Genomic DNA, 24,925 nt, shown 5'->3' on the forward strand with positions numbered 1-24,925 from the left:
TCCTCAATTTTGAATATACAAATTTGCATTCACCTACAACAGGAACTACAGATTTTTTCATTTAAAAAAATCAATAACATGACTCTCTGCATATATATATAAATAATTTTCAGCTGCACCAGTCATTTCTCACAGCTAGAGAAGGAATGTCTGATGCAGTGCATAGGGAATTGGAAGGCAGTGGATGCTTACTTTCAGTGCACCATCTTTCCTATTAAGTTGCAACCAAATGGGTCCTTTTTAGGCACATCACCTGGTTGCTATGATATAAAGGTAAATTACAGAGTAACTGAGGCTCGAGGGCACTTCAAACAATGCAGGCATTAGGCTTAAGAGTGTTTTTAATTCACTGAATTTTTGAACTTCAAACACTTGCACAGAAAGAAGAACATAGTTATTGCATTTGGACTATGTACTTTTGAAGATTTCATGATTCTGTGATTCTAAGAGTAACCATCCATATGTGACTAATTTCGCATTAACTTTTTTAATAGTTAGATTACCACATATGAATTGTACACAGCAATGCCATGGATTTTTCTGAAATATCTGAAAATCCTCAAGTAAACGTGTCAACAGAGTAAAATACATTTTATATCTTTACATCATTTATTTCATAAGTACTTCTGTTCAATTCTGCTCTTAATCCTTTACAGTTTTTAAACCAATTGAAACTGTGCATCTCTTCATAAATAGTACGTCACACAAAGGAAAATCACCTGTAAACTCAAAATTACTGGTCAATGATCATTGTTCTTTTCTACTGTAGTTCCTATTCTTAGAGATAGGTATTTCATTGTAATACCTATTTTGGCCAGTTACCACTGTTCCACAACTCAGCAGCTGACAAGGAAAGACAGCACTTTTAGAACTGAGTCCTTTTTGTTAGTGTCAGTAGAATTCAACCAGGATGCCAGGGCCAGCCCACTCAGAATTATTGCTGGACTGAAGCCTTGATGAATGACTTCATGTAATGGAGTATGAACTCTCATCTCCACAATCTACTAATGAACCTTCTGTTGTCACTGTATTTGTATGTTAAGTAAAACTTGTTCATCATAAAACACAGTTCTGTCAAAATTATGTAATTTTCAAAATTTCTACAGAGATAGCTTTATTTTGTCTCTTTTTTCCTGTGTGGAACTGTCCTGTCCAGAGATATTTAGCCTCACTGGTACTGTCCCGTACTGAAAAATATATTCAAAATTATTATTTGAAATTTCTTTCTTTTAGACTTAAGGAAAAGTGTTATTTTTGCTTGTAGTATATATTTTTGCTTCAAGTATATAGCTTGAAGCAAAACAAAATTACAACTTTATATGGAAGGGGTTAAGTGATAATGATACAATAATATCCTCCTTTGTCTTAGGAGCCTGATATGGGGAAAAGTGCTATTGGAGAGAAATGCAGAAAGGTCTCTGTCAACAAAATTGTTAAGTTGGGAAAACCCCAATTATTCTGCAAATTTCAAGGCTGCAAATACCAGAAGTAACAGAGTTTCCAAATACTGGACACACTGAAAAGGAGAACAAACTTACTTAGGTACCGAGGCAGATGGCACACACATTTTAGGAGGTCGCTAGATAGTTCTAAGAATTAGACAATAAAATGGATGAAAGGATGAATTTGAGAGACTTGAGTTTAAGTCACTTTATTTTTAATGAAGTAATATTGCAAGGCTAAAATCAAATTAACAGAAGCAGTGAAATCTTCTATTCTGTAGAGCACAAATCAAAGAAACACTATCTTTGTAACCAGTGTGCAAAATTCGCTATGCAGATAAGGTGTATTACTGCATCCCAGTTTTAATAACAGGTACTTTATCAAAGGGGAAGGGGATAGGAGTGGTTGACAAGGCTTTCTGTTACAAAGAAGCAAGAAACAGGATTTTAGCAAGACTGAAATTACCTTTAGATTTTGGGTTTAGAAAATCACAGCTACTACCACCAAGTCTAAACTCCTGGCAGTAGCCAGTAGTTTTAAGAATACATGACCAGCTTAACATCACATTAGTGAGTTGTAAGATGCTTCCCTTTCTATTCCTCCCTCATCTAAGTTTTGACTTTCATTTACATAATTTTTATGTTTCCTGCTTACTTTGAAAGAGCAGCAAACAACTTTTTGCACAGTGATAAAAGACAATGCTGGAAACTGGCCCTCTCTAGTCATGCTTGTGTGCCAGCAACACAGTCTTTTTGTGGCATTGCAACTACCATCTCAGATTCTTACTGCATGCCAGCTCGTGTTCTTCCTTGGCTGAGAAATACACACATCTCCTCATCCCTTAGCTTGTAGGCCAGCTGAATACAGCTCATACAAGTCATGGCCTTGTGCCCAACCTGTTAATCTGCACTGCTTAGTAACCTATCACCTATTACCTATCACCTTTGTCAAGGGGAGGAGATGGATGTTTATTTATCACTTGGATAGGTCTGCACTTACACAAAGATCTAAGATAACCGAGGGGGAACTTGGTCATTTATATACCTCACAAGAATGAAGTAGACTTTCAACAGAAGTATATCTTTGTCCTGCTGATCTGCCTACATTATACAGTCTTCGGTTTACACAGAAGCAAAAAATATTGTGATCTGAATGTGCTGACATGTAGAAACAGAACTCTGACCTCCAGCTCTCTCATCCTACGCACTGAGCAGAACAGGACTTAATCCAGCCTGCAAAGGACATAATTCTCAAGCAAGACAGATGTTCTATTCATACATCTTGAACAAGTAAAATCAAAAGCTAATGTTACATGAGGATGCAAAAACCAAATCAAATCTCATATGAGAAGCAGCTTCAAAGGTCAGAGATGTGCTGGCCTGAACTCAGCACAATTTTTGGATCAGTGCTAGTTAATTAATAATCTTATGCATTATTTAAACTCAAATCCTCAGTTAGTGCTACATATATATCCAGCTTTACAAATTGATACAAGTGACAATACACTACCAAACAGCAAACTCAAGATTCCAAAACTACCCATTCTTACCTTGAGGAATATTTAGCTAATAATTATCCTTTATGCAAATAGAGAAATGTCTGGCTGAAGACTTCCATTCATTCCAACGTGCAAAAACAGAGCTGGTACATTCCTGTCTAAAAGCTATCCAGGTAAGAGATTTGTCTCCCTTCCTGTGCCTCTGAATTCAGGTTAATTTGTTCTTTGCCTGTTTTCAAAGACGCAAAATTGCCTCTTTTCACTTATTTGCTAATGCTATTGTTTTTTGGTTTATCATTATGTTGTTGTTCATAAGTATTGCTTATAAGGTAGACACTGAGCAAAAGTCTGTAAAACATATAGTCAGCTGTAAATGGTACAGCAATTATCTTTCCTGAGACCCTCAACCAGGAGTTCAACCATTTGGTTAGTTTTTATTTCGATTTAAGAAAATGGCATATACTAGGCTTATCTTAAAGTACTACATTGTTTCTTAAAGTACTACATTGATATTGAAACTGAGAGCACTTTCTTAGGGCTTATATACAGTCTTTCCCAAAAAAAGAGTGTTTCCAAAATACTATCTTTATTGCATGTAGTAAACACAAGATGCCACAGAAAACAACAGGAAAAACCATGAGAACGGACTATCAATTTGGTTTTCTCTGTGACAGCTTAGTATGGCTATACAATGCCCAGCAAAATCACAGGGCACAAAACAGAGCTTAGTATTCAACTTTATGAATGATGACTAGGGTCCTGAAAAGCTATCTTGAAAGACTTTTTATTTAAATAACAGACTTTCACTTTGAAACAGCTACTTTCCCAAAAACATGGAATCAGATTTTCAGGAATGTTTTTTGAATCCACAGGAAATGCCTTTTTAGTGGTCATGTCCTAGGACTCTCCAGAAGAATAATGCTGTCTTGCCTTCAAGAGCATGTCAATAGTTAGACCAGCATGTTCTGGAATCCTTGAACAAAATCTGTCTCTGCAGAACGAGTTAAACTACTTGATCTGTATTTGCATGTATGATCATTCCCAAAGATGATCTTGATGGGCTAGCCTTAAGAACAGGTGCTGGCTGACTGTATGAGTTCCACTGCTCCAGCCTGCTTATCAGTTCTAGGATTGTTACCTGTCAGTGGCTGTCAACTTACTCACTGGAATATGGAACTGAGAATCCTTGGGAAAACAAGACTTGAACCACAGCTGCTGGTGAATGCAGGCATTTAATAAAGAGATAACTTGCCTGGAAAATCCTAAACCAATTTACAGTTGGAAATAAAAATTATGAATTGGAGATTTTAATTTGAAATACACAAATCTAAAAGACTCTCAGAATAAAACTCTCCTTAGTATAGCAGTTTAATTTGTAGAGGACATGATCTGGCTTTCCTCACTTGTAGAAACCACTAAGCTGGAATCCTATTTCCTCTTTCACATTTGATTTAGTGTAACACTGAAACTCAACATAAAAACGCTTTGAAGCAACAATATTTTATCCCAACATAGTGAAAAACTAACCAAGCCTATCAAGTTTCACATGATTTTCCTAAAAGGCATTGCCATGTTCTGTGCCTGTATTTTGACAGCTTGCTAGGTCATTGTGTAAATAAATGGTTTTGGTTGTTGGCACCTTGCTTAACTCTGCTTCCAAGTATATCTTAGTTCTAAAGACAAAAATACAATAGTTATTGCAAGATAGAAAGAAATATACATCTCACTTGTTCTGTTTTAGCACCTCATGACTTCTAAAACTTTTAGGTTATATTGACATATCTAAGAAACCCTGCAAACAAAAGCAGATTAATAAATCAAAGCAGTAGGTGCTAAAGCAGTATTGCCTTATAGTACATGCAGCTCAGTGGACTTTATTTCAGACTAGTCAGTTCTCACAAACTAAATGTACTCCCCACATCTGTTCAAATATGTCCAAAGCACCAATTGCTGGCTTAGGTTTTTATGCCACCATAAAGGGTCAAAGAGCACTGGGGCATAGTTTCTAGGTACCTCCCTCTGAAAAAAACCCCAGTTTACAAGAATAACACACCCCTGTACATTGAATCTATGCACCATGAGACTAACCAAGGAGCTTTTTCAAAACTGTGTCATTGCTCAGAACCAGAACAGCAATGTAATCATAGCCATTAGAGCCAAGAAAGGTTTCTATGAGACAGAAAAGGTGTCTGATATGAAAGATGAGCAATATGAACAATTTAATTTGTTTCAACATCTGTGTTTCCAATCAAATGTTTAACGAGACTGATGTCTCTCATGTTTTTTAGTGAGTTATGCAACAAATAAATTCAAAATCCACCCTAACCATATTAGCTTTTAGTGGATTTTTCATAGTTCAAATGTGAAGAAAACAGCAAACATCACTTGGCTCAAACTCTTTAAATGTCTCTATCCTAACTTACACTTGAAATCACTATTTCAGCAAGCGAGCAATTTCACTGCAGAGCTGTGATACCATCTGACTTCTGCTCTAAATAAAGCATTTAAAATATCTCAGCAGAGGGAGACAGGCTCACCCTTGCTACTCCTCCTGGGCTTTTTAGAGATACAGCTTCAGACTTTTTGGTGGACAGTCAGGATGGGGAGGCAAAAGGATGCAAAAGAATAAAGTTTTTGGGGGTTGTGCTGTTTCACAAAGAACAATTCATCCATCCAGAATGGTGATACAGGCAACAGCAGCAGCAATCTGCGGCTGAAGAATCTGCAAAGAGAAACTCCACATGAACATACTGTGATGAATGTTTCTTCCCCTAAAGAGACATTTTGTCAGGCGACAGGCATGATGGAAAGACAGGAAGGTGGGACTAAGGCAAGTCAGCAGTTTGTTTGGCTTGAATGGCTCCTTCCCTTGTTTCTCTTTTTCACAAAATAAAATGAGTCAGTTCATTTAACCTGGAAGAATAAATGGTTCAGACAAGTTTCTGCTGAATTACATTTGCTTACATAGTCAAGGGAAACTTGAAAAAATTTCACTGTGAAGATTTCAAACATAGAAGTACAATTAAAAATAACCAAGACTACTTTCTGTTGTAATTATGTGAATGTTACACATATACACGAATGTGCACACAAGTAAACTTTCACTTGTTTTAAACAGTTGTTCCAATACTGAAGTCAAATGCAACAAGCTAACATGTTTTTGCTATGTGTTGCTTCATCTGTGCAGCCCTGTTAAGAACAGCTCTTTCAGCAAATGATGACTTGAACAAAATGCAAACATTATGCTCTGTGGAGCTCTGGAGGAAGAAAGGGAGGAACAGTGGGTTTCCATTTGTTAGTGTAGCCTAAGCTGTAAATGGGTCATTTGGTGAACCAGTAACCTGACCCCGCTAGGGCTCCTGCATACTGCTAAAGTATTACCACTTTGGAAGGATGGTGTTGTCTCTCAGTGCCAGAAGCAGAAGGCTGGAGTCTGCTCACATGCACAACAGCAGACAGATCTCTCCTCCATTCTGTCTTTGGAGATAGCAAGAACCCTGGAAGCTCCAAGCTCTGTTAGGCTGTGTAAGGGGATAGCACACATCTGGGGTGGAACCCCACTTCCTTCAGGTGAAGCAATGAATTACAGGCGTCACAGCCTGACAATTACTGGGTTACACAGCTGAAAAATGGCTTGTTGATAACAATGCCCCTTCCCTTATCTGGTGTGGCTTTACGGCATTCTAAAAGCAACAAGGAAACTTTAAATATTAACAGCATCTGCATACCAATCTAGGTTGAGAGCTGACTGCTTAATAGCTACCATGTTCATTTGACATGGAATTTGAAAGCACATATAGCAGAATAAACAGTAAGTTACATGAAGGAAACCCTTATGTTCAGGAAAAAAAAAACCTGAAGAAAATTACTTCCTATCAGTTTGAACACAGAAGAGACATACTTTACTGTACTTCTTTTTTTTTTTTTTTTTTTTTTTTTGGGGAGGAGTGGGGGGAGGCAGGGAGGCTTAGTTGTTTTTTACAAAAAACTATTATTTTGATTATCCAGTAAGCCAGCACAGCTATATATATATTACTAAACTATTATTCAAACACAAGATCTCTTAATAGATTTCCGAAGAAATTATGTTCCAATCATTCTATGCATTAAAAATCTCTACTATCCCTCAGGGAGTTGCACAAACAATACACACATCTGAATTGTAATGGGGTTTTTTTGGTAAATAGCAAATTACTTCCAGGTAAATTGTATGAGATTAGAGAACAGCAACTATGCTATTAAATATATGAGCCTAGTGTACAGAAGCTGATGCAATCTCTTTGATGTAGCCTATAAAAAGCACTTATTGGATATTGCACTGCCCACTAGCTTTTAAGTAGGAAGAGCAAGGGCACAATATTTATTTCCTGGCTGGCTGAATTCACTTGGCTGTAAGAAGTGAGTGGCATTTGAATAAAGACTTGCTGTCCTCATGCACAATACTACAATTCTCTCATTCTCCAAACTAATTTAGGTAAGACAGGAAGTACTGGGATTTTGCCTTTTAAAAATTAGTGTCTTTATTAAACTTGCTAGCATTCTGTATTTGGTAAACTTTATTAATATGCTCTTAAGTACTTCACCTGGTGCTGCAACTTCATTTATCTTTTCTGTCACCTTTGCATTCTAACAAAGACTAGATCCAATCTATTTTCCTGTCCAAGCAGATCTTGATTAGCATAACTATGCAGTATATTAGGGTCTAAAGCAAACTTAGCACTGATAAAAAAATAGACATGGATCTTTATAAATAATAACATTAAATTGCAATTAGTGTTCCCTTTTGATGAAAATAAACCTTACTTACGCACACAAAAAAATGTATATAATGGGAGCTAAAAATGGGTTTATGTAATTGGGATGGATAAAAATCTATTGATTTTTTAAAATATATTTGGACTACTATGCAGGTCCTTTCTGACAAGAATCTCTGCTCTGCCTTTTACCACATTATAAATTACCTATAACACATGAAAATGCTGCTTTGAATTGTGGTTAAACTTTGAATAGCCTTTGAAATCATGCTGTATCACTTATCTGTATGCTGTATCATAATACCTGGGAACTTGTTTTAAAGTTCTGCACTAATTACAGATACATATCTTCTTATTTTCAATCTGGTGGCAAAACACAATTATTAAAATCTTGAAAACTCCTTCTAAGCAGGATAGGCGAAAGACTTTCTAGTAGGCCACTCTCTGTTTGGACTGCTCCAGGTCAAAAGCTTACAGGCTATTGATAATCTGTTCTTTTGCTTTTAAATTATGTTTCCAGGTTGGATTCATTAATGCTTTTTTTTAAATTCAGAATTTTACACCTTAACAGGCTGTGACCAAACATTAACAAATCAAAACGTTCTTCTTAACAACAAAAAAATCCTATGAAATTTACAGAGAATTCTGTCAGCAGCACCTAAACTGTGTATTAACTGCTAAATCCAATAAAATTTACCAACAGAATACTGTGCCAGTAAGTTTACTTCAAGTTTTATGAAACTGATGGGTACAGAGTCTGCCTCTAAACACTGAAAGAGGAAAGAAACAGCTTTTACTTTTAAGTAAAAAAAAAAAGCTTTACTTTTAAGTGAAGACAAGCTTTGACACTATTGCAGTGCCACTCCTGGCACCAAACAGCTCTGATGCAGAGACCCTGGCTGTTAATGTCGAGTTTGGTGAAAACAGTTGTGTCCATTGAGGCAAGAGACATCAAAAGCACCCCCATCAGGGGAATACAAATAACCTCATCCATCAGATATTAGAAAACAATTAGGAGAACCATAGGAAACACTGCTGTGTTTGTTCTGCTGTACATATAATTATTTGTTATATCTCATTATTGGGATAACAAAGTTGGGTAACTATGGGTTTAAACCTGAAAATAATAGCATGTAGCACTCTTCCAACGTGGTAATGTCATGGTGCTCGGTCCGTATGTTGCCAATATGGTGGTATTTGTAACTACCAGAAGCTGCACATCAAAACAATCCAGAATCTACAAACAAGTTCATGTTACACAGCAGGTACAAAGAGTCCATCAATGGTTTATGTACATATCTTTTGTGTATGACTAAACTGTTGCTCTCCAGAAAACTCTGCTTTACAGGTCCTACCAGAAACATTTTTCTCCTTTGCACTGATGACAACTGCAGTGACAGATCATTATACCCCATGAGAGTTACTAATCAATGACTACAAGATGTACTCGCTATACAAAAACATTACAGCCTACCTCACTAGTGCATGTTTATTGCACACCATCAAGCGCTGCCTCTGGTCAAAAAGACCTTTATGACAGAACATTTAGAACAGATGACAGAAATCTTTGTCATACAAAAAAAATTACTAATTTAACCCCATTTTTCTTTATTAGAACGAACTGGATTCAATTGAAAGTACTCCTTAATGTGTGCAAGAAAGGGCAGATTTATTTTTTAGCCTTATGCATCACTTATGGATGTGATGCCTTATGGAGCCCTGTGAGAGTGTTTTGTTGGATGATGCTCCCTTAAGAGCAAAATCAGGTGACAAACTTTTAGTGTTAAGGAACTGTGCTAAAAAAACCTTCATGAACTGCAGACTGATGGAGATTCTCTTCACTTTGCAGGAACACATAAATGAAGTAAACACTGGGTAAATGGAAAGACCACTTGAGGCTACCAGAATGGAAAACAACACTTCACCCTGCTTTCTCATGGAAAGAAAGACTCATGTCAAGACTAACCGGAAAGAAGTCATGCTAGCTAAGCTGAGAAAGAGCTGCACCTGCACACCACAGAAGCTGAAGAACTTTCTTATGGACTTCTTTCCCGTTTTACGGTGGCTTCCCAAGTACCGATGCAAAGAGTACATTTGGGGGGATGTTATGTCTGGGTTAGTTATTGGGATCATTTTGGTGCCTCAAGCAATAGCATATTCACTGCTGGCAGGTCTGAAGCCCATTTATAGCCTTTACACATCATTCTTTGCCAACATCATCTACTTCTTAATGGGCACATCCCGTCATGTCTCAGTTGGCATTTTCAGCCTGATAAGCTTAATGGTGGGACAAGTTGTGGACCGAGAACTTCTCTTGGCTGGATTTGACTTGAATGATGATGCCTCACCAGCCTCAGGTGATGGTTCACTGCAGAATGACAATCTGTCCAACACAACTGCCTTCAACCTTACCATTGTGGGGATAAATGCCGAGTGTGGGAAAGAGTGCTACGCTATTGGCATTGCTACAGCCTTGACATTCATGGCTGGAGTGTATCAGGTAAGTGGTTGCTGACATCCAGAGGCAAGGTATGAAGCTCCTAAAGCTTTTTTGCATGTCCTAAGCTTTGACTGTCTTTCAATGAGATACATCATTAGTTAATTTGAATGTACCTTGGACATATTTTCTCCAGGAAGTCTAACTGTAGGCAACTCAGAGACAGCGTAAGGCATGCAGTTTTCTTAGTTGCTAGCAAACACAGGTAAAACGAGTCTTTGGAAAAAACATTAACATTGTTTTGATACTCTTCCGCTTCTTGGCCTTGTTGCTTTCATGGGACAATGAGGCCCAATACAGATGTAGGAAATTCCCATGCAGCTTTGACCTTAACAATGAAGAAACATCTCTCTTTCCCTTAATATTTTAATAGAGGTGTACACTTACTCAACTACTTCTACATGTTCAGAATATGTGGTTCAGTGTTTTGCTAGGGGGTGCTAACTACTGTCCTAAAGATAATTTGAAGAAAGGACGAGAAATAGACCGACTAACCTACTTTTCAGAAAATGGCTGTGCTTGACACTTATCAACATGCTGCCATCACAACGGTATCAAGAGAGCACAGAGGGAAGCATCATGAACATACTTATCTATTAACTCTGTGTGTATGTATGTACGTATGAATGCAGAAAGAGCTAGCTATCTCCCTGTTGTAGTAAGAAATTTCAGGTTACATATAGGAACAAAAAATCCCCTTGTGAAGCTGGGTTCTTCAAAGCCACCTAAGGAAGGGGAATCAACTAGTTAAGGAAAAAATTGTGGACTTTGTGGGCTGTTATGCCATTTCTGATCTTATGCATGCCACAAAGACCATCTGTGCTCCATTCTTCCCTCTGTCCACAGGGCTCAAATTAAAAGCTCTTTAATACAAAAGCTAAAGTAGGAATCTTATTTGTTGTCACTCAAGTTTTGTTTACACAGAATGGGCCATACATTTTAACTTTATTCACTTTAAGACAGAAAAAAATGAAAATTGACTTTGGTATAACAGAAGTATTTTGGACCCACTCTTTTTTTGCATGGGGAATAAAAATCAGGCAAGCCAATTCAGTGAATCACTCCAGACATATGTTTCATTGACCACCCTATCTCAAACTCCTCATTCACCTCTTGGGTTTGTAGCATTCCACAACAGTAAAAGGCATCACTTTTTAAAACAGACTGGAAACAAAAAATGATAATTCCTGTTTCAAGAAATAGCCATTAGCCAATATTGGCTTTCAGCTAGTTCTCCCCCATCTGAACCTAATTATTTGCAATAATGGTTACAGCTTATGGTTTATTTTTCCTCTTCTGTTTCCTCAGGTTCTAATGGGGATCTTCCGTCTGGGTTTCGTATCTATGTACCTATCTGAGTCCGTACTAGATGGCTTTGCAACTGGTGCTTCCTTAACCATTTTAACAGCTCAAGTGAAGTATCTGATTGGAATAAAAATTCCACGTAGCCAAGGGCATGGGATGCTTGTTATTACCTGGATTAACATTTTCCGGAACATTTCTCAGGCTAACCTTTGTGATGTCATCACAAGTGCCATTTGTATTGTAGTGCTGGTCACTGCTAAGGAACTCGGAGATCGGTATAAGCATAAACTGAAATTTCCTCTTCCCACAGAGCTGGTAGTTATTGTTGTGGCAACGTTAGTGTCACACTATGGTAAGCTAAATGAAGTGTATGCATCCAGTGTTTCTGGAGCTATTCCAACAGGATTTATCCCTCCAAAGGTACCAGAGTTCAACTTAATGCTCCGAGTTGCTCTAGATGCTTTGCCTCTTGCCATAGTCAGTTTTGTCTTCACTGTATCCCTTTCTGAAATGTTTGCAAAGAAATATGCTTACACCATCCGAGCCAATCAGGAAATGTTTGCTGTGGGGTTCTGCAACATCATTCCTTCTTTCTTCCACTCTTTTGCAACCAGTGCAGCTCTGGCAAAAACACTCGTCAAAACATCTACAGGCTGCCAGACTCAAATCTCTGGAGTAATTAGTGCAATGGTGGTTTTGTTGGTGCTGCTCTTCCTGGCACCTCTCTTCTACTCCTTGCAGAAGTGTGTCCTGGCTTGTATTATCATTGTCAGCCTTCGGGGAGCCCTGAGGAAGTTCCGAGATGTGCCAGCACGATACCATGTGAATAAGGTGGACACACTTGTTTGGGTAGTTACCATGTCTGCCTCTGCCTTGGTCAGCACAGAAATAGGGCTGTTGGTTGGCATTGTTTTCTCCATGCTATGCATCATTGTTCGGACTCAGCGGCCACGGACAGCCCTGCTTGCTCAGATCCAAGACACAAGCTTTTATGAGGATGACTTAGAATATGAAAATCTCTCTACTGTTCCAAAGGTAAAAATATTTCGGTTTGAGGCCCCACTTTACTATGCAAATAGAAATTACTTCCTGAAGTCTCTATACAGATTGACCAATTTAGATCCTAACCTAGAAGCTGCTAGGAGGAAGAAATATGAGAAGAAAGAAAAGCAGCATCTGAAAAAGGGAAATCACAGGACTCCTAACGGACTGGGCATCGGAGAAACCACTTTGCAACTAGTTCCTAAGCAAATTGAGTTCCAAGCCCTTGTTGTAGATTGCTCTTCCATCTCATTTTTGGACACCACTGGAGTTAATACTTTAAAGGAAATCCTGAAAGACTACAAGAATTTAAACATTTCTGTTCTCTTGGCTTGCTGCAATCCCTCAGTGATAGACTCTCTGAAAAGGGGAGGTTACTTTGGAAAGGATTTTGGATGTATGCAGGAAATGCTATTCTACAGTATACATAATGCTGTGCTGTTTGCAAAAGACCAAAAGCTTCCAGCAGACTGTTCAGTTTAACCCTGTGTCTTCTGGTATGATTCACTACAAAGTGACAGATGGAGAGGGGTAGTTTGCAACAAGTAAATTATCAGACATACTGTTGGCTTTGTAAAGCCATTCCCCGCGAAGTGTTCCACTTTATATCATATGCCATGAAGAGCAGCCACTGGGGAGGCAGCCTAGGACAAGCATGGAAAGGTTAGACTTCCACCTTCACTTTAAAATGCAGGCAAAGGCAGTTTGGATTAACTTGTCCATGATACCATGATCATTTGTGACCCAGCACGGATGTCAGGGAATTGTTGTGGTGGAAGGCCTGCTCTCCCAGTTGCTCTCCCAGTGATTTAATGTCTGGTTTGTAGTAAGAAGGCTAAGCCACTTCCATGAAAATGCAATCAATATGGCATTCTGGACACATAATGGTTTAAACTGTGGCTTGCAAGGCCCTGCCCCTTCCAATCATTCTAGGTGTACACCAAAACAAGTCCCCACTGTTAGCATAAAAATAAAATGTATAAAATATTGTGGAATGTAGAATATCTCCCCTCCTTGATCACACAAGCCTAACAGTATAACCTGCCACAGGAGAAGAAAACATGATCCATTTCAGGTTCCTCTCAAAATTACCATTTCCAAAAATTGCTGGCTTTGGAGTCACAGGAGTCATCTGTTCTACTGGATTAAATCTGTCGTAATTAGTTACTGTAATACCCCTAATTATGCTGGAATAAATATGACTCTGATGCACAACTTTTTAACTAGTAAAAGGATAAACAGGATTAAGAAAAATGAATGGCTTCAACTGGCAGCTATCTAGCTAGTTGTACCACCCTGTAAAATAAGTTGCCTCTGGTGGGCAGATGCAACTCTAATTCAGGGATACGTAAGGACCATCAAACATAAAACCTCAGAGCTGTGATGCAGCACATCACTATCTTCCTACAAATGCCTGCCTGAGTTCAAAGAAAAACAAGAGAAAATAAGGGTAGGGTGGGAAGGTAAATCTGTTGAGTTTTCTTGAAGGGGATTGATGGATCAGTCAGAACTGCCTGGCTGGTCTTCTCTGACGCAATGCTAATAAAGTATTACAAGTAACATACATGGGTCAAGTAAATGGAGCAATGCTTTGTAACTTGTGTATCCCTCTATGCTGAAAAACTTTCACCACTGATTGTACATACTACAGATGTTGTGTGGGTTTTGTTTGTTTGGCATTTTTTTCCTATCATATTAATCTCTGGTTTGAGGTCTACTAGACCATATTTTCTGGGACTGGTTACTTTCTATAATAATTTGCATTAACTGCTGTTCATTATGCTTTATGTCATCAATTGTATTGCTGTATATGCGTATCTCTCTTCACAAAAAAGAATATACTTGGGTTTTGATTGTAATGCAGTATTCACTGTTCTGGCCCATGGCATGGGCAGAATGTTCTGTTTCATACTCAAGTTTATAATTACCTGCACAGAAGGTAAGACAGCTGTGCTCACTCTCTCTCCTTTTTCACGTCAGGTTCAGACATCACCAAGCACGGAAGGAAATTCTATCACAGCTGTATCTCACAACTAACAGACTCTAGAAACATGTTCCATATATGCAGAAGCCATTTCTTGTCCCATTTAAAAAAAAAAAAAATGAAGTCAACACATCATATGACTTGCTCATTTCAACTTTTTAGGTCACTGAATGAAAGAATAAACAAACTGAGGTTCTCCAAGTGTCCCATCTGGCTCTCAGAAACAAATATTTTCTTAGAGGAAAAGCAGTGCACTTCTAAAAGACAAAAAGTATCTTCACAGGGACTAGGACTAGCACAGTATTAGGTTATTCAAGGCTGATGCCTCATGCTCTCATTACAAAAGAAGCCTATCAGCTGCACACTGTTAGGCTAAAAGCAGCAAAACCTGACAGCAACATCTGACATGAGATTAAAGGATTGATCATTAGCAGTATTTTCCTGTCATAAAACAATCCACATTACTATTTAAATTGCTGAATTGGTATGATTAGCTTCTTTCAGTTGTAAAAGGAAGTGAGTGGGGCCCAAGGACAAAAACTGCTTTGTACCTGCTTTTGTTTGTAACCATTCCTTGATCAGGGAATACCTCTTTTAAGGTCCTGTTTGGGCTAGCAAGACAAGTGGGTTTAGAAGGGTTACAACCAGACAGTATTCAATATAGACACTCTTTGGCCACTGTGCTAAAGCAAGTTGTCATTGGAAGTCAAACGAAACACCCTACCAATCTACACTTTTTTTTAGCTTTATGGATCCAGCTACCAACATACAACACAAAGAAAAAACCAGGAAAGATAACCTTAACTCTAGATTAATCTCATTTTAAAAGACAAAAAAGAAAAAAAAAAAAAAGAGAAATTCCAATGGAAGGTGTATCCTTGCAAGAGTCTCTGGAGAATAATGAAGAGGATAAGAAAGTAAGAGTGGGAAGTCTCCTTTTCACCATACTTATTTTAAGTGTGGTAGCAAAGGATACCTAAGTAAAGAAACTTAACTACACATAAGACAGAAGGTAAACTTTAGAACTTACACTATGAAGAAAGAAACTATCGGTCAGAAGAAACTGTAAGAACAGTTTCCTGTTTTGGTTTTACTGGCAGAGCTGGTTCACCATCTACTGTGTTGGACATTGTCGAACAAAGCATGGAAACAGCTTCAGCACTATGATGTAGGGATGTTGGCAGACTGAATTATTTCTAAGGAGTATGTAAAAGGTAACTAAAAAAGCAAGCCTTTTTCTGGTACCTCTATGTTTGCTATACTGAGTTATACTAAGATTAAAGATACAAAGATTGAAAATTAACAAAAACTGCTGATTCTCTTCTCTCCTAATCCATCAGAAATTAGCTATCATGTCTTGGAAAGGAGCTGGGCATAGGCTTGTAATTCCAACTAGGTTAATACTAATATTGAAGTAAAAACCATTATATGCCTTTTAGGAAATGTTAAATGCTTCATGTAGGTTGACTATTTTTGTTCACTGTGATGCCTTGTGATTTACCATGTATCATGTATCCAACAGATCTTAGTAATGCTACATAAGAATGGGAAAGAATTCTTAACTTGTGGACTGTGTGTGTCCATTGGAACTTGGCAAAGAGCCAGAGTTTTCAGCTCAAAGTGTCCGTCTTGTTGACTAGTGAAGCATGGCCAGAATGTGTGGTCTAAGTGTCAAAATAGCTCTATTTACTGGGAACTGTCCAGTCTATGAATGACACCCTGGATTTCCCCACAATCATGAATATTCCTGTGTCACAAGACCAAGACTAAGAGACAAATGCGTGCTATTGGCTGGAAAATAAAACTAGGAGTTCTTTGGAAACAGTTTGCCTTATGGTATCCTTTCACAGGTGGCAAAATAATGGGCTGACTCTGAATAAAGACAAAGAGGGACACTTTCTTACTAGGAAATGTTAAAATAAAGAGATGCACTTGATATTGGGGGATTAGAAAACAATGAGAAAGACCATGACAGAAATGAGAAGGGGAAGGTGGCAGTCTTTTATTTGAGCACATCTACTTGGCAGAAGCATTTGTGTCACCTTTTTTACAGACAGAAGCAACTATGAAGAAAAGCAAAGCCTCTGTTAGATTTTCACAGAGGTCCTCTGTTTTTTCTAAGTTCTCTTCCTCAGTCAAGTGCCCATCTCCACATTCCAAGGATTGTTCTCTACTCACCAACCCCATGATATAATCCAGTACTGCAATCAGATGGTTGCACTCAAAGCCTCTTTACATCCTTTTGGAAATCACTGGTTCAGAAAGAGATTTATACATGCACAAAATTAAGCATCAGCACTGAACTCTGCTCAGACTTGCATTCCCACTCCTATTGTTTTTTTCAGTCCCAGTGTTTGTCTGCAGGCTCCATGCTCCTTCCCCTTTCAAAACTGCTGACACTTAGTGCACTGGTTGCTCTCCCACAACTTAAATGTCTTCTTGTCCTTGACAAATGCACATTTTTTTCACAAAATGAGACATTTTAGCTCAGTTCCAAACAGCACCAGTTTCTAATTTTTACATGTCAAAGATGGGCTAAAGATTGAGATTAGTAGTTTAGCATCCTACCTTTGAAACACTACAGCTTTTTTGGGGACTTCTTGATTGGTTGCTATATTTCCACAGTCCTGGAATTTTGATCATATCAAGGATTGTATCCCACTTTTTTTAAAAGACTCCGTGGCTCAGTGTCCACAAAGGCTAAGCAGAATCCATGACAGATGCATTCCTCTCCCTCAGTCATGTGGAAAGCCCAATTCAACACAATGGCACAGCTAAGACAGGCTGCCAGAAGGGATTCTGGGCTCCAAGTGTAGGTGTGGCTGCTTTCTTTCCAAAGGTACTTACTGATTTTCCCTAAGTGAGTTGGTTACAGAAATCTGGAAGACTCAATACATCTCCCAGGAGAAATCTCTAAGACAGAGACTCTGGAAGTGGTGAGCAGTGACAGTTGTCCCTGACACTGGTTCACTCCAAGAGTACATATTCCACAGCCCAGTAAAAGAGGGAAACATAGAGAGGAAAGGGTGTTTAATGGAAACTTCCACAGGGAAATACGAGAGTGAGGAGCTCTGTTACCTGCTATATTCACAGATGGACTATCAGAGGCCATCCTAGAGTACTGATGCAGGACTTATGACCACCTTCCTAAAAAACTGACATACACAGGCATATCTTAATACTGAGAAAGAAAAGTTCTGTTCTTAATGCACATTATGAAATTCCCTACTCCTCTGCTCACACGCCATTTTCAGAGCCTGAGCTCTCCTTCCCTGTTGCTTCCCCACGGTGGTAAATTCCCATTCTTCTGTGTCTGGGATAGTAGATGCAACAATGATGTGGATTGTAAATATGCTCAGCTCAGCAAGAGCCTAAGCCAGGCAGAACTTTCAAGAGCTATTACAATTTTTCATGGGGTTTTTATTGTTTGTCTTGCTTCATAGACCAATTGCTCCTCCTCTAGGCATCTGGCTATTTGGCTGTTTCCACTGGGCATCTTAATAAGAGTGTGTTCAAGATGAGTTAAAAGGGACTTGAAAGGCAATGAATTCTAAGTTTTCTCCTAAACCCTGACACATATTTCCCTAAAACTAAAAGTTTTTGTATATGAAACCTTTTGGAACAGGGTATTAACTGGTATTACCTGAATCCACCCTGTTTTAATTCTCACTACCTGTCAATTAATGCAGTGCACAGGTGGCTTCAGGAAGCAAAAAGTAATTCCTAATATAGGCAGGAGTAGTGGCAGCTTTCATTTGGACCTCTCAGGCTTGTGTCTACCTTTGTTGGACTTTTTTTTCTGTATCATGTTTCCTACATTAAAGAACTAAAAAGTAAGCCACCTTTCAAGTCCCTCAGCTTCTCAGTAGAAACAGTGTCTTTCTTCATCTCTTAAAATTTCAGAATGACTCCCATCTGTTGGAACTTAGCTGACTTCTACAGGAGCAAAGATATGCCCAGCTTGCAATTCAGCTAAGATAAACATCAAAGTGAGCATCTGTTGGACCCTTTAATGTGTCACATTTTCCTAGACCTCAGCTTGAGGTGTTTGCTTACCTAAGAGCAACTAATTCCAGTAACCAGTGAATCCGAACTTGTTCAATGCCTCCATGTGGAACAGAAGAAATGTAGGCAAGGTTCAGCTCTTGATCTTTGCTCAGGTCAAACAGGTCAGCACGGCTGTGAGGTAAAGGAGGGCTTCAGGAAAACATGGACAGAAAAGAAACACATTGAAATATTAAATAACAGCTCCTCTGGGCATGCAAATATGCCTATGTTACATCCATACACCACCACATGTTCCTACATGGCATGAGGAGCACTGCCTACAATGAGATGAAAGCAAAATGGAGTTGCAGATTATTTGAGGCCAACTGGCTATACATTGTTGTTTGGCAAAGTAGAACGCTAACCTCAGTGCCACGCTCAAAGGAAAACCTTGCCAGCAGTCACTGCTGCACAGACAATGATCTTATCTAACAGCAGCCAGATGAAACCTAATAGTGACAATTGCCTTGTCTCTGAGTAACTAATCATAAATGAGTTCACTGTCTTTCAGGCTTTACAGTGGCAGTCAGACTTGCTGACATTTGCAGTAAGAAGGTGGGCTTGACCTTCCTGCTGAAATTCATGTAATGACATCAATTCTTTCTCTGCTGTGGAAGCTACTACACTTTTTAGAAGCAGAATTAGAGCCTTCACATTCTTCAGCCATGTTCAGCTAGCTCTTAAGCATTAGAAAGCACAGGAATGTGCAGTTTGAGGTTTCTATGCTTGATTCTGCAAACAGTTTAACAGGCTCATGCCTATACAGCAACAATCATATCAACTTTGATGTCTACTTATTCCACTGAAATTAACATTACACTGTGGCAAAATTCTGTCGTTCCTATCTCCACAGAAAAATACTGCAAGATGGAGATTTCAATTCCAGCCTTCACAAGTCAGCAACTTAGAATGCTGCACAGTTCACTGGGTCTGGGCATCCTTAAGGACTTTGATTAAGCCTCCTCGTATCAAGCACACTATGAATGATAAACATTTGTATGACAAGAAGGATAAAACAACACTGTCCCTCAGACTTAGTAAAATACATCCAAATGTCTTTACACTGCAGCAAGAGACGACTTGTGCTCTAACTACATACTATATACAAACTGTTAAGAACTGTTCCAGTCTATGCCTTGCCTGTTGTAGTCTGACTCCTATGATGTTGGCCAGATTTTTGCTGACTGTTCCTCTGCTGGGAGGAGTAATTTATGTCATCCTTGTTTACTCTGTACCCATCTATATAATCATTCTGCCACCAAGGGCCCTGCCCAATGAATCTGCTACTGTATAACCATCTGTCTACAAAGGGAGAAACACCTGACCCCACCTGGACAAGAACTTGACACAGCTGAGGCTGCCTATCTATTACCCCATCTCCTGTATCCTTACCTGAAAGTTCAAGTCTTTCCACAAACCACTTTGTAACGCCTATGACAAATCAGCCGATATATGTGAGCCCCTCTCTGCAGTTTCACCAGCATACAAGGCACTTGAAAACCATCTCCATAAAATAGATTCAAGTCATTCAAGTGACATTGAGAAATTATCAGCTACACTCATACTAAAAATGTATCGGCCATTTGGGTCTTTTTAATTGTTCCAGTGAAAAAGGACAATGGTAACGATCAGATCTGATAGAGTGCTTTACTACTACTCTGAAATTCAAACTGGCTTCCATTCAACAGTGGCAAAGACAATTATTTTTCCTTAGTCCACGCTGAATAAATACTCTGAAATTCACACCTTCTAAGAGAAATCTTACAGAAATCATGACGGGATACAAAAAAAAAGCTGACAGAACAGCGGGTTTTGTTAGTGGTGCTATCAGTATCCATCCTTTCCTGTTCCGAGTGCAAAGTGCCCATCCAAGAGAACTTCAAGCCTTGTCCCAGCTTTTCTCAGCTGCCGATCCACAGCTGGGCACTTGCCCAGAAAAGAAGCTTTAGCAGCTGGAACTCAGTTGTGCCACTGCATGAGCTTTCAAGGGATTTTCAGAAATCCCTAGTGATGGCCAGGTGTTATAAAAGAGTAGCTGCTGACCCAGGGATAGCCTCTGCTTCTGCTCCTGTTCCTCCATCTTTCCTTTACACATCTTTCATGTTTGCAGCTTTCCAAAGTTTGTCACACGATTAAAACTAGGACTGCTTCATAGGCTGCAGTTTAAATGGACTAAACTCTTTATATGGACTTTATTTAAAGCAGATTTTCATTACTGTTTCCTAATATTGCAAGAAAAATTTAAAACAAAACAAAAACAAACAAACAAGACAAAAAAAACGAAATAAAAAACACAAACAAAAAACCAAAACCAAACCTGAATGCCCAAACACTTCTCTTCATCAGAATGTATTTTAATCCTGTTTTGTTCCCCACCTCCCCACCAAGAAAACGAAAGAAAAATCTTGCAAGTTTTTTTTTTTTTAGGGGACTTTTATGCATTATACAAAAAAAGTGCACACATTCCTTTTTCCAAAGCACACGCTCATTCCATCCCTATTGCAAGTCTTTTCCATGTAAGTGTTATTTAACCCACTGTATGCCTAAATGGAGATCATAATCACTTTAAAGTAAGATACAAGCATAGCAGTGGAATATACTATCTCTTGCTTTCAAGCCTGCTAGAAGCTTTCAGTAGTCTCACAAAACTTAAAGGCTCTTCCAACCCCAGTTAGCTGAGCAAGACCAGGCTTTCTCCAGGAAGGCATGACCAGAATACAGGGATTTCTGCATGGTCACTGCCTTCCCCCAAACTTGGGTCAGCTTGACCCACTGGCTGTATCCGGTGGTGCATCTGGAAAACGTCTGTCGAGAAGAACAAATTCCTAAAACTATCAGTCTTTTGTTTGGTAGTACTAGAACTATCAGAACTTTTTCCTGGGGCCCTTTAGGGGCCTTGGCAATGGAAACACTGAAAAGTACAGGGAAATTAGTTCTGAGTATGAACATATGTACTGTGCTGGGAAAGAAGATGGACTTTGTATGTTCGAAGGGGCAAGTAAGCAAGTCAGAGAAGGGGAAGGAATGTCGATTAGGCCTATTTTTTTGGCCAGTTCATATTAACTGACCACATCCCACATCCCACCCTACACTGTGGAGCTGGTCCAACACCAGGCTAAGCAGCAAGAGGCAGCAAGGGTTCTCTGATCCCATAGCAGCAAGGCCGGGAGAGCCTCGGTTCCTCCGGGAAGGCAGCGTCCGCACGCCCTGGGGATCGAAAGGGCGGGACGCAGCCGAGGCGAGGGCCGAAGAGCCTCTGCCCAGCGGCTGGGGGCCCGGGACCGGGCGGTGCGCGCTTACCAGAAGCCAGTGCTCTTCCAAAAGTGCTGCAGGGGCCGCTCGGCTCGCCGGGCATCCACGTACACCTCGTACGCCGCAGAGCCCGCGCCCAGCGGCACCAGCAGCAGCCACAGCAGCGGCCCCATGGCGCCGCGAGGGCCGCGGGGCCGGGGAGCGGGGCCCCACCGCCGTCCGCTGCCGACGCGCCAGGGCACGCCCAGGGGCCGAGGGGCCCCCGCCCCCGGAGCCCCGCGGCCGAGGGGGACCGCTTGCCCGCCGCGCTGCTCACGACTCGCAGCGCTGTGACCGCTGCCCCGGCGCCGCCGGCTGCCGGGACTCTCCCCCCGGCGGTGCCGCGGGGCGGGCGGCAGCGGCTGCGGCTCTCCCGCGCCCCACACGGGGGCGGTGCGCACCGCCACGCCCGCGCTCCCTCTGCCAGGCCGGGAAGGCCGCACTGACGGAGCGGAACCGCCCTCCTTCCCCGGAAAAGCGTAGGGACAGGGTGGGAGCTGTGTCCGCTGGCTACGTGTTAACCAATTTATTGATCTCAGCTTGTCAAAGAGGAGCGTGCACTCCCAGCCCAGAAAGGCAACCGCATGCTGGTCTGCATGCAAAGCAGTGTGGGCAGCAGGGCGAGGGAGGGAATTCTGCCCCTCTGCTCTGCTCTGGTGAGACCCCCACCTGGAACCCTGCATCCGGCTCTGGGATCCACTACAGGAAGGACGTGGACGTGTTGGAGCAACTCCAGAAAAGGGCCGTGAAGTTTATAAGGGGACTGAAAGAACTTCCCCTACAAAGACAGGCTAAGAAAGTCGGGGCTGTTCAGTCCTAGAGAATAACGGATACAAACTGAAAGAAAAGTGTAGCTTAGTTATTGGGAAGAAGTTCTTTACTGTGGAGGTGATGAGATGTTGGAGCAGGTTGCCCAGGGAGGTTGTGGATGCCCCCAGGCTGGATAAGGTCTTGAGCAACCCAGTCTAGAGTGATGTGTCTCTGCCCATGGCAAGGGGATGTTTGGACTAGATGATCCCGAAGGTCCCTTCCAAACTTTAACATTCTATGTAATACCATGACTTTATGGAGAGCTTTAAATGTGTTTTATCACACACAGCCTGCAGCTTGATTCTCTAAATGCTTGTTTGTTACCATGAATACCTGAGGAGTTGGTTTTCCATCGGGTGTCACTCTTGTCTTCAGGATCATTCTTGTTTACCTGTTGCTGTGCCTTCAGGAATCTTGTCAAGGCTTCCAGGCAGGGAGTCCAGTTCTACACTAGCTGCACCCTGAGTTGGGACAACAGCTGCCTTTGGGTGACTTCTGCTGCTTGGGCTTCAGTGAGGGCTGATGGCATTTTGCCAGTTGGAGAGGGCAATCTGTGAGAGAAGGACCTTGCACCAACTTAAGCCACCTCTTTTGTTAGCTTTCCCTTCAGAGGGCTAGATTGGAGGAGATGAACATCTGACAACCAAACACCATACTGTGATCTTTGCCTTACTAACACCAGCCCTGAACCTCTCTGTCTTTAAGTGTGGAAGGTTCATTATAGTGCCAGCACAAGATGCCAGCAGTTCCAGCACCTAGCTGTGATGAACATGGAAACTATCCTTTGCAGAGGAGCCAACAGCTCAGACCCCCGTCAAAGACTTGTCCACAAATTTCAGCAAAAAGTTGTTTTCAAGGGAGAATTCTCCTGAATTCCCCGAGGTTCTACCACAGACCATTCCCACTGACATCAGGAAGGCTTGACCCTTGGAGACCAAGCTGACTTTTCCTCAGAGACTGCTAAAACAGAACTGTTGCATTCAGCTTGGCTGATTTTGATGTCCCATCTGGAAGACAAGGTGTGAAACCAAAACCAATACCAAAACTTCTTTTTGGCCAGGAAACTTTGTCTGTCCTCAGGCATGTTGTAGAAAGTCCTGAAACACCACAGAGCAATGGATGTAAAATGGTGCTCCATTACTATTTCAGAGAAGTCTCTCTCAGAGCTCCATGAAAGTCTCTTCCCTGGGAGTCTGACAAGAACATGACCTCCAGAGCACTTCTCAGAGATTGGGGTAGGGGCTAAAGAGAATGCCTCCCTTGGTTTATGCAGCTTATCCCAATGGATGGGAAAGTCCTACATGTAGCACACCAGCCACACCAGGCCTGAACTTGGTAGACAAAAGAGAAGTCAAAACCCCTGCTAGAGGAGAGACTCAACAAAAGGCTCTATCACCCACAGGTTTCTCTTCCATGTCTAAAAAAGCAGCTAACAAGATTTTTTAAGGTACTTCTGAAGAACTGCAATTGCCCAGAGGAAATCTTTTCTCACAGAGAGAACCACAGCTGCTCTGGTGCCTCCTGCCAGAGAAGGAAAATCTATCAGAGTCATCTTTACCCCATGAAGGAGCCCAATACACCTCTGTTCCTAAAACATCTGAAGGCTGCTACAGAGAGAGCAGCTGGGAGCGTATGGCTTGTTTTTTCCCAATCAAGATAGTTAACTGGATCAACATGTTCTGGCAGCATTTGCAGGTCAGATGCCAGACTATGCTGGTGAAGCTCAGTTGTCTGTTCTGCAATCCTCCCAGTCCTCTTCTTCCAGGGGCAGCACAGATGCCAAGACTACCTCAGATTACCTCCTGAGTAACAGGAGGTAATCTGAGGTAAAAAAACAGTTTGCCAGGTTTAAAAATCTGATTCAGTGTTAAACCTGTATGCTTAGGTTTCTGTGAGCATGGTTCTAGAGATTATCAGGCAGAGCCATGATAAGAACCTTGGTCAAGGGGACATTCTCCTTTTTCCTTTGACTTTCTGCTCCTCCAAGGGCTGGGAAGTGTCCAGCAGCAGTTTTTTCTGTGTAGCATTTTACCAGGGAGTTTTCCCACACCTGACACTCCCTCCCAAAGTACACAGAGGATTTTACCACAGCCTCTTCCCATCTCCCTGCAAAGACTGAGTGAGAGCTCTTCCTGTACTGAGGCATTCCTGAGGAGGCACACAGGTACTGGGAATGGAGAGCAGCACTCTTCACTAGCCCTTTCCAGTCTATTGAGGCTGACCCTTCCCAGCTGTCTGGCCAGCTTAAAATCCAG

The 24,925-nt window shown here is 40.8% G+C and overlaps 2 protein-coding genes across 4 annotated transcripts in view; one reads left to right on the forward strand and one right to left on the reverse strand.

Moving 5' to 3' along the window:
- Positions 1-22,247, reverse strand: part of IDUA (alpha-L-iduronidase) — a 45,838-nt gene extending 23,591 nt beyond the window's left edge. The window contains exons 1-2 of one of the 2 annotated variants that reach the window (XM_058864900.1): positions 21,870-22,247; positions 18,579-18,701 (exon numbers count right to left, since the gene is read on the reverse strand). In XM_058864900.1, the coding sequence (XP_058720883.1) occupies positions 18,579-18,701; positions 21,870-21,994 (248 nt within the window). In that variant the 5' untranslated portion in view covers positions 21,995-22,247. Of the gene's footprint in view, positions 1-18,578; positions 18,720-21,869 lie in introns of both variants that reach the window. The other variant, XM_058864899.1, reaches the window with a different exon arrangement.
- Positions 1,652-16,364, forward strand: SLC26A1 (solute carrier family 26 member 1). 2 transcript variants are annotated; one of them, XM_058864897.1, is made up of 3 exons: positions 1,652-3,114; positions 9,545-10,195; positions 11,501-16,364. In XM_058864897.1, the coding sequence occupies exons 2-3, from the start codon at positions 9,575-9,577 to the stop codon at positions 13,019-13,021; spliced, it is 2,142 nt and encodes a 713-aa protein (XP_058720880.1). In that variant the 5' UTR covers positions 1,652-3,114; positions 9,545-9,574; the 3' UTR covers positions 13,022-16,364. The 2 variants fall into 2 exon arrangements, with proteins under 2 accessions (XP_058720880.1, XP_058720881.1); XM_058864898.1 differs by lacking the exon at positions 1,652-3,114 and adding an exon at positions 7,395-7,415.
- Positions 22,248-24,925: the final 2,678 nt, after the last annotated feature.

Source organism: Poecile atricapillus, chromosome Z, assembly GCF_030490865.1.
Source record: "Poecile atricapillus isolate bPoeAtr1 chromosome Z, bPoeAtr1.hap1, whole genome shotgun sequence".
Classification (NCBI taxonomy): Eukaryota; Metazoa; Chordata; class Aves; order Passeriformes; family Paridae; genus Poecile; species Poecile atricapillus.

Bases quoted from the DNA above. Each gene is read 5' to 3' on its own strand.
- SLC26A1 (XM_058864897.1), top strand. From the start codon at position 9,575: ATGGAAAGACCACTTGAGGCTACCAGAATGGAAAACAACACTTCACCC. The intron at 10,196-11,500 runs GTAAGTGGTTGC...CTGTTTCCTCAG, and splicing joins TCATGGCTGGAGTGTATCAG to GTTCTAATGGGGATCTTCCG.